Source organism: Entelurus aequoreus, linkage group LG26 (assembly GCF_033978785.1).
Source record: "Entelurus aequoreus isolate RoL-2023_Sb linkage group LG26, RoL_Eaeq_v1.1, whole genome shotgun sequence".
NCBI lineage: Eukaryota > Metazoa > Chordata > Actinopteri > Syngnathiformes > Syngnathidae > Entelurus > Entelurus aequoreus.
This window is the reverse complement of record NC_084756.1, coordinates 10,378,101-10,393,616: the sequence shown is the minus strand read 5'-3', so window position 1 is coordinate 10,393,616 and position 15,516 is coordinate 10,378,101. Positions and strand designations below refer to the sequence as shown.

Below are 15,516 nucleotides of genomic sequence, written 5' to 3'. Positions count from 1 at the left end.
TACACGGTTACTCTGCCGAGCTCTAGACACTCAACAACATGTAATTTGCAGACTATAATTACTGGTTTGCAAAAAATATTTTTAACCTAAATAGGTGAAATTAGATAATCTCCCACGGCACACCAGACTGTATCTCACAGTCTGGTGTGCCAAAACACTGATATAGGCAACATTTTGAGCAAAGAGCCAAGAATACATGTTGCGTAGACCACAAGGAAGTCTTTTAAACGTAGACAAAAAAAATCTTAATATGTGACTCCGTTAAGTGGATAAGGTGTCATCCAAAGGTGATTTGTGCCTCGTGCATTTCACTTACTGACATTCATAACTGTCATACATGTGTACAAATAAATAAATACAACAATTAATCTTAATTTAAATATTAAGATGGTTCTTCTCGTAACACATCTTGTTGCTAACACACCTACTTGCTAAAAAGTCAGCAAGTGAACCTGAACCGAGCTTTAGTGACATGTTTTTTGCAGTTAGTATTTGGGTGTGCCTTTACTATCCTTTGGAATAAAATACATATAATGTGTGACACTTACCCAGCCTGAGGCCTCCAGGAGTCAGGGCGCTCTTGTCCCCGGGGCAGGTGTTCTTGTTGGCGGTGATTGAGACCAGCTCCAGTACCCTTTCTGCTCGGGCGCCGTCAATGCCCTTGGGCCGCAGATCCACCAGAACCAGGTGGTTATCGGTGCCCCCTGAAACGTTTAGTTCAAATGTTTTAAAGTGAAGGAAACATTGCAGCCTTTTATTTGCTCAAACTACGGAGACTTTACGTGACCCCTTTTTAGACCAGTTGACATGCCACTTTTCTGCTCTGTCACCCCCTCCCTTTCCTGTCTGGAGAGCATACCATGTGACCACAGTTCATTTCTGGAGAGGTACCAGTCTGGAGGTGTGAGCTGACCCAAATTGCGACACTCGTCTTCCATGCACAGCTATTGACATCTCTTCGTAGCTGACCGACTGAGTGACTATCTGGTGATTTCCCGACAGACTGGACTCCCACTTTATTTATTAAATTAATAACTAACTAATTCAAAAATACAAATTTTCAATTCAATAACTGCACCCCCTTTGACATCCATTGCAGCCGGTCACCCTGGAAGGAGGGTCCCTACATCTGCAATCCCGTTCTTCTTTTTCCCCATCTGGGCATTTTGGAGTTTTTCCTTAGATCAGGGGATGTTGTTGTGAGTTTGTATCGCACCTTTGAGGCATTTGGGATTACGAGCTGTACAAATAAAATATGACTGATTGATATCATTCTGTGGAATCGATTGCCCAAACAAGGCACCATTTTTATTACTGATTATGATGGCCTAATACAAATAGAATAAAAATACTGTGGTGCCAAAGAAAGTTGCTTGTGGTAAAAGAGGTGAAAAAAACTATTGAATTAAAGTAAGAACTTGTAACAAAGTACACATGCCCTCCCCTCATTCCTCTTCGCCGTCTTTTGCCAAAAAGAAAAGTTTTCAATAAAGGTTAAAGTGATGTTAAATGTTAATTTATCGATTTTCTTACTCATTTAGAATAATTTAAGATTTTATGCACATAAATGAAAATTATTCTGTGTAAATGTGTTAATATTATTTGAATTTGGAAAGGGTTAATTGGATTTAAAAAAAAACATTTTTATGGGAAAAATTGCTTTGTGGCTGTCAAACAATTATTTTTTTCGTTTCAAACCTTTTGACACGGATTACTAATGGAGACACACAATAAATTAAAAGCTACTAATTTTAGTCGTGCTGTCTACTTATGAAGTAAATGTTAAATAGGTACCTGATACTATGGTATAGCCTTTGCTGAGGAGAGCAGAAGCCATGGCTTTAGAGTTCTTTAGAACTTGGGCAATATAGTCCTTAAACATAGGAGACTGAGCCTGCAAACAACATATGCATCATTAAATGCCAACAGTTGACTAGCATTGATCGAATGTTTGCTTTGCGGACCTGTCTGAGTGCCACAGCTACGCCAGCAATAGCGTGGTTGTGAGGTCCACCCTGCAAGGAGGGGAACACCGAGAAGTTGATCTTGTCCTCCAGGTCGTACAAGATTTCCTTCCCCTTCTTGTCCACACTGCGGACGCCCTTACGGTAGAAGATGAGACCAGCTCTGGACGAAGAAGGAGAAGAATGTACATTGTGCTGGTCTTTTGAGAGTAGACACATCCCCTACGGTTACCTGGCTCCTCTGAGGGATTTGTGGGTGGTAGACGTGACCAGGTCAGCGTCTTGGAATGGAGAAGGAATGGCTTTGGCTGCCACCAGTCCACTGATGTGAGCCATGTCAGCCAGCATGTAGGCCTTGATATCGGTGCACAGCTGAGGAAGACAACACAATTGACCATGAATCACCCGTGTTTTATATTTCCGTATCGCCCATTTTACATTCATTGTGTTAAGAATCAATGTAAACGATTATTAGATACATTTTAGTTTTCTTTATATTTCTTATAGAATGGGAGAATCTCTCTGAAAGTTCTGAATGGATGTATCTCCAGACATAGGCACCGATCCGACAATGCCGAGCACCCACGTGGGATTGATGGTAACTTTCAATCTTCACAATAATTTTTGAAAACTCAATCTTATTGTTGTTAACTTTGTGGCGAGTTTGGTCCGTTTTGCATGATAAAAAATGTCACATATCATATACGGTAGTCTATAATTAACAAAGCCTAACCAATATTTCATTGTGCCCAATAATGAAACAATGACACAGTCATCTTGACATTGCCATTGACATTCGCACGAGTGAATGAAGGGCATACTTAGTCAACAGCCATACATAGATAGATAGATAGATAGATAGTACTTTATTGATTCCTTCAGGAAAATTACAATTCCAGCAGCAGTGTACAAAATTGAGATCGAATTTAAAAAGTAAAAAGTAAATAATGGGGGTATAAATGGAAACAAAATAGAAAAATATTACAATAGAATAAGAATAAAAAGCAACAATGAGAATACAAATATAACAGTAAAATAAGAATATAACAAGAAAAACTAGGCAGTAGTGACCATGTTATGAAAAAGTATTCCACTGTTATTGTTTTGCATCCCCTGTCATCCTAGTACCCCCCCTCCTACCCAGAGAAGAGTTGTACAGTCTAATGGTGTGTGGGATACATACATGTCACACTAAGGGTGGCAGTATGAACAATGCCAACACTGTCATAAATATGTGCCATATAGTAAAACCACACTAAACAACACTGTCATAAACATGTGCCATATAATGAAACCACACTAAACAACACTGTCATAAAAATGTGCCATATAGTGAAACCACACTAAACAACACTGTCATAAACATGTGCCATATAATGAAACCACACTAAACAACACTGTCATAAATATGTGCCATATAGTGAAACCACACTAAACAACACTGTCATAAACATGTGCCATATAGTGAAACCAAACTAAACAACACTGTCATAAACATGTGCCATATAGTGAAACCACACTAAACAACACTGTCATAAACATGTGCCATATAGTGAAACCACACTAAACAACACTGTCATAAACATGTGCCATATAATGAAACCACACTAAACAACACTGTCATAAAAATGTGCCATATAGTGAAACCACACTAAACAACACTGTCATAAACATGTGCCATATAATGAAACCACACTAAACAACACTGTCATAAATATGTGCCATATAGTGAAACCACACTAAACAACACTGTCATAAACATGTGCCATATAGTGAAACCACACTAAACAACAACAACAAACACATTTTGGAAGAATATTTGCACCGCAACACAACAAACACTACAGAACAAATTCCCAGAATTCCCTACAGCACCAACCGTTCCGGGACGCTACAATATAAACAAACGCCATTGGTGGATCTACACCTAATATCCACTGTAATGATACCACGTACGATAGCGTATCTCGTCGATACTACTATGATTACATCAAAAAATTTTAATATCGCAAAATCTCATTTAGTTTTTTTTACATTTATATTATGTTTATAAACTCAGGACACATGAGGACTTTGAATATGACCAATGAATGATCCTGTTACTACTTGGTATCGGATTGATACCCAAATTTGTGGTATCATCCAAAACTAATGTAAAGTATCAAACAACAGAAGAATAAGTGATTATTTCATTTTAACAGAAGTGTAGATAGAACATGTTAAAAGAGAAAATAAGCAGATATTAACAGTAAATGAACACATAGATTAATAATTCATTTTCTACCACAATAATTTTGACAAAATAATAGAATAATAAATGACTCAATATGTTACTGCATACATCAGCAGCTAAATTAGGAGTCTTTGTTTGTTTACTTACTACTAAATGACAAGTTGTCTTGTATGTTCACTATTTTATTTAAGGACACAATTACAATAAACATATGTTTAATGTACCGTAAGATTTTTTTGTTAAAATAAAGCCAATAATGACATTTTTTGTGGTCCCCTTTATTTAGAAAAGTACCAAAATACTTTTGGTACCGGTACCAAAATATTGGTATCGGGACAACACTAATACACAAATACCGAGCACTGGCAGAAATGTAGATCGGCGCCTATGTCTCCAGTTCTTATGCTGTACATCTTTAGACTGCAAACCTGTTGAAAGTGATGTAACGGTGCCTCAGCTGGTTCCAGTCAGTCATGCGGCCAAGTATATATTGACATAATTATAAGACTGTATTTTTTTCCCCTACAAAAAGGGCTGAAATAAAATGAGTGGTCTCATTTATTTATCGTCCAACTTTATACATACAATATCAATGATGTTGCAAGCTACACTTCCTGCTACCCTGACACAAAACCATCTGAAAGGGGAAGTGCACATTTTGGGGGATTTTCCTAGCATTCACAATCCATATGTAAGACAATAAAATGTATGTTTTTCTTTAAAAAAAAAACGCATTTTAAGGCCCCGTTTACACTAAGCCGGATAAGGTTATCCAGGGTAAATCCTACCTAACCTTATCCGTGTCCACACACAACAATGCCACCGTTTAAGACCCCTCCCCTCCTCCATCCGCCGGCGCAACACGACCTAATACGCACGCGCGGAAAATGCGCATGTTCACAAGTTCTTAAATGTAACTTATCTGAACAATATCCAGTGTTGTGGTATTTCAATTAACTGGAATCCAGAGTGATGTGGGGCCCTATTGTAGTGAATCACACCTGAGACATCATAAATTAATCAAATCTTTAATAAACACGTGAAAGTACAGAATGTGACAAAGAACATTTTACAACAATCAATCTCGGGATCTAGATATCTTCAGGACACTCCTCACTCTTTTGCCTTCACCTTCATTGTCCATTCCTTTTTGGTGACTTTATATACTCTGGACCTAGACGTTGAGTCCGCGACATACAAACCCTGTTTCCATATGAGTTGGGAAATTGTGTTAGATGTAAATATAAACGGAATACAATGATTTGCAAATCATTTTCAACCCATATTCAATTGAATGCACTACAAAGACAAGATATTTGAAGTTCAAACTCATAAACTTTATTTTTTTTTGCAAATAATAATTAACTTAGAATTTCATGGCTGCAACACGTGCCGAAGTAGTTGGGAAAGGGCATGTTCACCACTGTGTTACATCACCTTTTCTTTTAACAACACTCCATAAACGATTGGGAACTGAGGAAACTAATTGTTGAAGCTTTGAAAGTGGAATTCTTTCCCATTCTTGTTTTATGTAGAGCTTCAGTCGTTCAACAGTCTGGGGGTCTCCGCTGTCGTATTTTACGCTTCATAATGCGCCACACATTTTCAATGGGAGACAGGTCTGGACTGCAGGCGGACCAGGGAAGTACCCGTACTCTTTTTTTACGAAGCCATGCTGTTGTAACAAGTGCTGAATGTGGCTTGGCATCGTCTTGCTGAAATAAGCAGGGGCGTCCATGAAAAAGACGGCGCTTAGATGGCAGCATATGTTGTTCCAAAACCTGTATGTACCTTTCAGCATTAATGGTGCCTTCACAGATGTGTAAGTTACCCATGTCTTGGGCACTAATGCTCCCCCATACCATCACAGATGCTGGCTTTTCAACTTTGCGTCGATAACAGTCTGGATGGTTCGCTTCCCCTTTGGTCCGGATGACACGATGTCGAATATTTTCAAAAACAATTTGAAATGTGGACTCGTCGGACCACAGAACACTTTTCCACTTTGCATTAGTCCATCATAGATGATCTCCAGCCCAGAGAAGCCGGCGGCGTTTCTGGGTGTTGTTGATAAATGGCTTTCGCTTTGCATAGTAGAGCTTTAACTTGCACTTACAAATGTAGCGACCAACTGTAGTTAGTGACAGTGGTTTTCTGAAGTGTTCCTGAACCCATGTAGTGATATCCTTTAGAGATTTATGTCGGTTTTTGATACAGTGCCGTCTGAGGGATTGAAGGTCACGGTCATTCAATGTTGGTTTCCGGCCATGCCGCTTACGTGGGGTGATTTCTCCAGATACTCTGAACCTTTTGATGATATTATGGACCGTAGATGTTGAAATCCCTAAATTTCTTGCAATTGCACTTTGAGAAACGTTGTTCTTAAACTGTTTGACTATTTGCTCACGCAGTTGTGGACAAAGGGGTGTACCTCGCCCCATCCTTTCTTGTGAAAGACTGAGTCTGTCCCCACATCTGCGGTCCCCTCCAAGGTTTCTCATTGTTATCCCATTGGGTTGAGTTTTTTCTTGCCCTGATGTGGGATCTGAGCCGAGGATGTCGTTGTGGCTTGTGCAGCCCTTTGAGACACTCGTGATTTAGGGCTATATACGTAAGTAAACATTGATTGATTGATTGATTGAATACTCTGATCAGACTAGCACTATTGCCTCAACATCGCTTGTATGCACATCTGTCTCTTCTACTGTGCCTGATGCAAAATAAGTACCTCTATACTCCCCCGTGACATGTTCAAAGTTCTTCCGGAGGGTTAGGGTTAGTAAGTCGGACCCATTTTCAATTATGGTTGGACTCCGCCAGGGCTGCCCTTTGTCATAACTTTTATGGACAGAATTTCTAGGCGCAGTCAGGTTTGGTGGCTGCAGGATTAGGTCTCTGCTTTTTGCAGATGCTGTGGTCCTGATGGCTTCATCTGGCCTGGATCTTCAGCGACTGGGATGAGAATCAGCACCTCCAAGTCCCAGTACAAGATTATCGCCCGGAAAAGGGTTGAGTGCAATCTTCGGGTTGGGGAGGATATCTTGCCCCAAGTGGAGGAGTTCAAGTACCTAGGAGTCTTGTTCACGAGTGAGGCAAGAGTGGATCGTGAGATCGACAGGCGGATGGATCGGTGCGGCGTCTTCAGTAATGCGGACGCTGTATCGATCCGTTGTGGTGAGGAAGGAGCTGAGCCGGAAGGCAAAGCTCTCAATTTACCGGTCGATCTACGTTCCCATCCTCACCTATGGTCATGAGTTTTTGGTTATGACCGGAATGAGTTTCCTTTGCCGGGTGGCGGGGCTCTCCCTTAGAGATAGGGTGAGAAGCTCTGTCATCCGGGAGGAGATCAAAGCAAAGCTGCTGCTCCTCCACCTCAAGAGGAGCCAGATGAGGTGATTCGGGCACCTGGTCAGGATGCCACCCGGACGCCTCCCCGGGGAGGTGTTTAGGGCACGTCCGACCGGAAAGAGGCCACGGGGAAGACCCAGGGCACATTGGGAAGACTATCTCCCGGCTGGCCTGGGAACGCCTTGAGCTGGACAAAGTACGGGCTTCTCTGCTTAGGCTGCTGTTCCCGTGACCCAACCTCGGATAGGCGGAAAAAAATGGATGGATGGATAGACTTCATTTGATCATGTATTTTGGTAATACGAATACCATTTGTTTTCATTTCAATTTTAGTAATTTATTTTGGTTCTATTTATGTTGCCACTGTAATGCTACTGTAATTTGTTTGAATGTTTTATGTCATCCCATTGTGACAATTCCTTTGCAATAATCTGCATAGATTTGGAGTTACATTTGTTTAATTTCAGAAACACTTGGGACATAACTGAGTACCGGTACATATTTCCATTTTGTCCACTAGCGACGCTGAGATCATTATTCATGCGTTCGTTACGTCTCGTCTCGATTACTGTAACGTATTATTTTCGGGTCTCCCTATGTCTAGCATTAAAAGATTACAGTTGGTACAAAATGCGGCTGCTAGACTTTTGACAAGAACAAGAAAGTTTGATCATATTACGCCTATACTGGCTCACCTGCACTGGCTTCCTGTGCACTTAAGGTGCGACTTTAAGGTTTTACTACTTACGTATGAAATACTACACGGTCTAGCTCCATCCTATCTTGCCGATTGTATTGTACCATATGTCCCGGCAAGAAATCTGCGTTCAAAGAACTCCGGCTTATTAGTGGTTCCCAGAGCCCAAACAAAGTCTGCATGCTATAGAACGTTTTCTATTGGGGCTCCAGTACTCTGGAATGCCCTCCCGGTAACAGTTAGAGATGCTACCTCAGTAGAAGCATTTAAGTCCCATCTTAAAACTCATTTGTATACTCTAGCCTTTAAATAGACCCCCCCTTTTAGACCAGTTGATCTGCGTTTTTTTTCTGCTCTTACTATTATGTTAGATCCACGATGGACTGGACTCTCACACTATTAACTATATCCACTCGACGTGGACGTTTTCTGGCCGAAAAGCTGAAACCAGAGCCAATCTGAATCAAAGAAGTCCAAATATGAATACGATAATGGACTTGATTCATCATCATCATCATCATCATCCTGGCCCCACTATGGACTGGACTCTCACTATTATGTTAGATCCACTATGGACTGGACTCTCACTATTATGTTAGATCCACTATGGACTGGACTCTCACAATATTATGTTAGATCCACTATGGACTGGACTCTCACAATATTATGTTAGATCCAGTATGGACTGGACTCTCACAATATTATGTTAGATCCACTATGGACTGGACTCTCACTATTATGTTAGATCCACAATGGACTGGACTTTCACACTATTAACTAGATCCACTCGACGTGGACGTTTTCTGGCCGAAAAGCTGAAACCAGAGCCAATCTGAATCAAAGAAGTCCAAATATATACGATAATGGAGTTGATTCATCATCATCATCATCATCGACATCCTGGCCCCACTATGGACTGGACTCTCACTATTATGTTAGATCCACTATGGACTGGACTCTCACTATTATGTTAGATCCACTATGGACTGGACTCACAATATTATGATAGATCCACTATGGACTGGACTCTCACAATAATATGTTAGATCCACTATGGACTGGACTCTCACAATATTATGTTAGATCCACTATGGACTGGACTCTAACAATATTATGCTAGATCCACTCGACGTCCATTGCACCGGTCGCCCAGGGGGGGTCCCCACATCTGCGATCCCCTCCAAGGTTTGTCATTGTATCCCATTGGGTTGAGTTTTTCCTTGCCCTGATGTGGGATCTGAGCAGAGGATGTCATTGTGGCTTGTGCAGCCCTTTGAGACACTCGTGATTTAGGGCTATATAAATCAACTTTGATTGATTGATTTTAATTATCAAGTTACCATACAGCCAATAAAGGTTTTAACACTAAAATTAAAAAAAAAAGGAAGTATGAAGAATTTTTGTTTTTTTTAAAATAATGGGGACCCATTGAAATTCCTAGGGACCACTGAAATCACCACCTGTGGGACCCACTACATTGAACATCTATCAACATCACTACAATTATGTTCCTTTGGTCTCATGACAAACCTATCAATGTTAAACGGACCGCACCAAAAGCATGCACAAAGTATCTTTATTTTCGGTCTGTGTGGATACAACATTACACTGAGCTGCGTCTTTAGCTGCACAATGTTAGACTATGATGCATATTCATGGACCTCATTAGATCTCTTTTAAATGAGAGCGGTTGACTATTTAGCACGTCAGCAATCTGAGGGCCCCAAAATATCACAACACCGTGGGAAAACGGTTTGCCTTCTGTTGCCAACACTTATGGAAAAGAGGCACCATTTGCGTGTTGGCAAGAGATCAGAGCTCTGCATCCTTGAGAGCACTTCCGTAAATATGCATTATCATGGAAATCTGCTCGGCGCACTCAAATCTTAACTGGATCAGAACATGTTTATTACTTCTGGGAGCAGGGAAGACAAGGAGAGGGTGATGATCAGCATTGATGGTTGGAGTGTGTATGCAGGTAACCACACTGAAAATCTGTCCAGGAGCCTGGCGCTTTCCGCCATAAAACAGTGAATGGTTCCATGGAGACAGTAGCAGGGGGTGGAGAAATATGGCTCCACTTCAGGCCTAGTGGCAGGGCTGTTACGGATCTTAATAAAGACACACTGCACTATAATGGTGGGACACTCCATCTGATGGTACCTCGCTAAAGTGGAACTGTGCAACCAAGATGAATCAGTACCAACACATACCAGGATCTCTTCTGCACTTTGCGTGGTTTAAAGTTGCAGTGTTGGACACTCTAAATTCTAGGCTTCTTCAATAATTTGCCTGCTCAACTATTTTACAGTAGAACCAACAGTATTCAAACCATAGCAAATAATATTAATAGAATGAATCTGTTCCTGAGTAAAACTATCCTCACCCTGAAACCTTTGCTACCTGCATAGGAACTGTCATACAAATCTAAATCGAATTTAAGGGTGTTCAAGAAAACTAAAAAAAGCTAAATTAAAGTATTTGCAGTTTAATAATGAGCAGGCAGTAGTGTTGATAAAAGGGTTAGAACTAGGGATGTCCGATAATGGCTTTTTGCCGATATCCGATATGCCGATATTGTCCAACTCTTAATTATCGATACCGAAATCAACCGATACCGATATATACAGTTGTGGAATTAACACATTATTATGCCTAATTTGGACAACCAGGTATGGTGAAGATAAGGTCCTTTTTTAAAAAAAATTAATACAAACGTAATATAAGATAAATAAATTAAAAACATTTTCTTGAATAAAAAAGAAAGTAAAACAATATAAAAACAGTTACATAGAAACTAGTAATTAAAGAACATGAGTAAAATTAACTGTTAAATGTTAGTACTATTAGTGGACCAGCAGCACGCACAATCATGTGTGCTTACGGACTGTATCCCTTGCAGACTGTATTGATATATATTGATATATAATGTAGAAACCAGAATATTAATAACAGAAAGAAACAACCCTTTTGTGTGAATTAGTTTAAATGGGGGAGGGAGTTTTATTTGGGTTGGTGCACTAATTGTAAGTGTATCTTGTGTTTTTTATGTTGATTTAATAAAAAAACAAAAAAACAAAAAAAAACGGTACCGATAATAAAAAAAACGATACCGATAATTTCCGATATTACATTTTAAAACATTTATCGGCCGATTATATCGGCCTGCCGATATTATCGGACATCTCCAGTTAGAACCTATATGAATCTCTAAAGGGTATGGACCTACGAACAATATAGTAATTATAATGAAACTTTTATTTTGATTTTTTTTAAATTATGAATCGATTTAGAATCGGGATGAATATGAATTGCGATTTTTTTTGTGCACCCCTAATACATAATGCAAGAATTAGTTTGAATTTTGAATCGTGTTGAATCGATTCTGAATCGAAACGTCACTCCAGGAATCAAAATTGGATTGAATCGGTAGGTGCCTTAAGATTCACACCTCTTATGAATACATACAGTCGTGGTCAAAAGTTGACATACACTTGTAAAGAACATAATGTCATGGCTGTCTTGAGTTTCCAATCATTTCTACAACTCTTATTTTTTTGTGATAGAGTGATTGGAGCACATACTTGTTGGTCACAAAAAACATTCATGAAATTTGATTCTTTTATGAATTTATTATGGGTCTACTGAAAATGTGAGCAAATCTGCTGGGTCAAAAGTATACATACAGCAATGTTGATATTTGGTTACATGTCCCTTGGCAAGTTTCACTGCAATAAGGCGCTTTTGGTAGCCATCCACAAGCTTCTGGTTGAATTTTTGACCACTCCTCTTGACAAAATTGGTGCAGTTCAGCTCAATTTGTTGGTTTTCTGACATGGACTTGTCCACACGTTTAAATCAGGACTTTGGGAAGGCCATTTTAAAACCTTAATTCTAGCCTGATTTAGCCATTCCTTTACTACATTTGACATGTGTTTGGGGTCATTGTCCTGTTGGAACACCCAACTGCGACCAAAACCCAACCTCCGGGCTGATAATTGTAGGTTGTCCTGAAGAATTTGGAGGTAATCCTCCTTTTTCATTGTCCCATTTACTCTCTGTAAAGCACCAGTTCCATTAGCAGCAAAACAAGCCCAGAGCATAATACTACCACCACCATACTTGACGGTAGAAATGGTGTTCCTTGGATTAAAGGCCTCACCTTTTCTCCTCCAAACATATTGCTGGGTATTGTGGCCAAACAGCTACATTTTTGTTTCATCTGATCACGATTTTTCCTCCAGAAGGTCTTATCTTTGTCCATGTGCTGTCAGAACACATTGGTGTAATTGTGTACACATAGAGAACAGGAAGTACTGTATGTGTGAGTCAGGCTAAAATTAAGTTTTTAGAATGGCCTTCCCAAAGTCCTGACTTAAACGTGTGGACAATGCTGAAAAAACAAGTCCATGTCAGAAAACCAACACATTTAGCTGAACTGCACCAATTTTGTGAAGAGGAGTTGTCAAAAATTGAACCAGAAGCTTGTGGATGGCTACCAAAAGTGCCTTATTGCAGTGAAACTTGCCAAGGGACATGTAAGCAAATATTGAGTTTGAGTTTGAGTTTATTTCGAACATGCAAGCATACAACATGATACATCACAATTTCCAGTTTCTCTTTTCAACATGTTTGAAAAGTAGTAGGAAGAAGCAGAGCTTATTTAATCCTACCCCTTTTCTTTTACATAACAGTTTCTAAAACTTTTGTTCACTTCCTGTTCTCAATTTATTCACAATATACTCCATAAGTAATCACAATAAAAATAAATAAATAAATAATAATTGGTGAAGTAAGTTACATTTCATATGATGAGATAAGTAAGATTATTTTGAGAGTGAAAGAATGGATTAATTAAATAAATTTAGCATTCTTCTTCTTTGTACTTTGTAAACACTTTAAGTTTGAAGAGTTTCTTGAAGTGGATCATATTAGTACATTGTTTGATTGCTTTGCTTAATCCATTCCATAATTTAATTCCATATACTGATATACTGAAGGTCTTAAGTGTTGCACATGCGTACAAATGTTTTAAATTACATTTCTCTCTAAGATTATATTTCTCGTCTTTTTTTGAGAAGAGTTGTTGTATATTCTTGGGTAGCAGATTGTAGTTTGCTTTGTGTATAATTTTAGCTGTTTGCAAATTCACTATGTCGTGGAACTTCAGTATCTTTGATTCAATAAATAAAGGATTTGTATGTTCTCTATATCCAACATTATGTATTATTCTAACTGATCTTTTTTGTAACACCGTTAATGAATGAAGTGTACTTTTGTAATTAATTCCCCATATTTCTACACAATAGCTCAGATATGTAACACTGGTGAGCAGTAGAGAATATGAAGTGATTTTTGGTCTAGAACATGTTTTGCTTTATTCATTATTGACGTGTTTCTTGCTACTTTATGTTGTATATTTTTTACGTGAGATTTCCAGTTCAATTTATCATCAATCATTATTAATCATATATTAACATTGCTGTATGTATACTTTTGACCCAGCAGATTAGCTCACATTTTCAGTAGACCCATAACCATAACAAGTATGTGCTCCAATCACTCTATCACAAAAAAATAAGAGTTGTAGAAATGATTGGAAACTCAAGACAGCCATGACATTATGTCCTTTACAAGTGTATGTAAACTTTTGACCACGACTGTATATTCTAAAATATGTCAACGTTTATTCATCGCTTTTAATGCTTGTCATCCTGTGGTATTTTCACAACTACAGAATTTACTTTGTGCGTGTTTTAGCAGCATTCATGTCGCACTTCGGTGATGTTGTGGGCATTAAGCAATCAAATGAAAGTTAGAGATGACCGATAATATCGGCCTGCCGATATAATCGGCTAATAAATGCTTTAAAATGTAATATCGGAAATAATCGGTTTCAAAAAGTAAAATTAATGACTTTTTAAAACGCAGCTGTATGGAGCGGTACATATCAGGTAAAACACGGACGTAGGGCATACTTGCCAACCCTCCCGATTTCAGTGCCCCTCCCGAAAATCTCCCGGGGCAACCATTCTCCCGATTTCCACCCGGACAACAATATTGGGGGCGTTAAGGCAGCGTCCTCTACAACCTGTCGCCACGTCCGCTTTTCCTCCATACAAACAGCGTGCCGGCCCAGTCACATAATATATGCGGCTTTTACACACACATAAGTGAATGCAAGGCATACTTGATCAACAGTTATACAGGTCACACTGAGGGTGAACGTATAAACAAATTTAACACTGTTACAAATATGCGCCACACTGTGAACCCACACCAAACAAGAATGACAAACACATTGCGGGAGAACATCCGCACCGTAACACAACAGAACAAATACCCAGAACCCCTTGCAGCACTAACTCTTTCGGGACGCTACAATATACACCCCCCGCTACCACCAAACCAGACCCCCCTCCAACCCTGCCCCCCTATCTCCCGAATTCGGAGGTCTCAAGGTTGGCAAGTATGCTCTAGTATACTCTGGACTGAAGCTGTGTGCCTTCATTGTTTTTGTAGCTGTTGTTTTGAGGCATGTTTAAAAAAAATAAAAAAATAATGCACTTTGTGAAAGTCAAAGTATAGTATTTCCCATAGTTGTAGTGGGTATCAGGATTATCTCAGGGAGAGCATGTCCCAAATTCCAAGCTGCTGTTTTGAGGGATGTTAAAAAAAATAATGCACTTTGTGACTTCAATAATAAATATGGCAGTGCCATGTTGGCACTTTTTTCCATAACTGGAGTTGAAGTTTTTCTCTTATTTTGGAAAACCTTGTTTTTGATTGATTGATTGAAACTTGTATTAGTAGATTGCACAGTACAGTACATATTCACAGTACAATTGACCACTAAAAGGTAACACCCAAATACGTTTTTCAACTTGTTTAAGTCGGGGTCCACGTTAATCAATTCATGGTAAAGTTACATTGTTTAATGCATCCAGCGGTGCATCACAACAAAATTAGGCATAATAACGTGTTAATCCCACGACTGTATATATCGGTATCGGTTGATATCGGAATCGGTAATTAAGAGTTGGACAATATCGGAATATCGGATATCGGCAAAAAAGCCATTATCGGACATCTCGAATGAAAATATTACTTTTTTCTACCTTCTTTTGTGGTCCCTCAAACCAAGTAGTAATGTTGCAATGACGCCATCTTTTTAATTGGAGTTAAGCGATTAAATCAATTTAATACCGTGTCAAATATATATGAATAATATAAACACAGAAGTATTTATTTACATTTCTGTGGAAGTTTCAGTG

General features: G+C 39.1%; 1 protein-coding gene across 1 annotated transcript in view; it reads right to left on the bottom strand.

Annotated features, from left to right (window-relative positions):
• Positions 1–15,516, bottom strand: part of shmt2 (serine hydroxymethyltransferase 2 (mitochondrial)) — a 77,129-nt gene that overhangs the window by 12,265 nt on the left and 49,348 nt on the right. Inside the window, exons 7-10 of the mRNA XM_062038126.1 lie at positions 2,197–2,336; positions 1,965–2,127; positions 1,795–1,894; positions 549–704 (exon numbers count right to left, since the gene is read on the bottom strand). Of these exons, the coding sequence (XP_061894110.1) occupies positions 549–704; positions 1,795–1,894; positions 1,965–2,127; positions 2,197–2,336 (559 nt within the window). The remainder of the gene's footprint in view (positions 1–548; positions 705–1,794; positions 1,895–1,964; positions 2,128–2,196; positions 2,337–15,516) is intronic.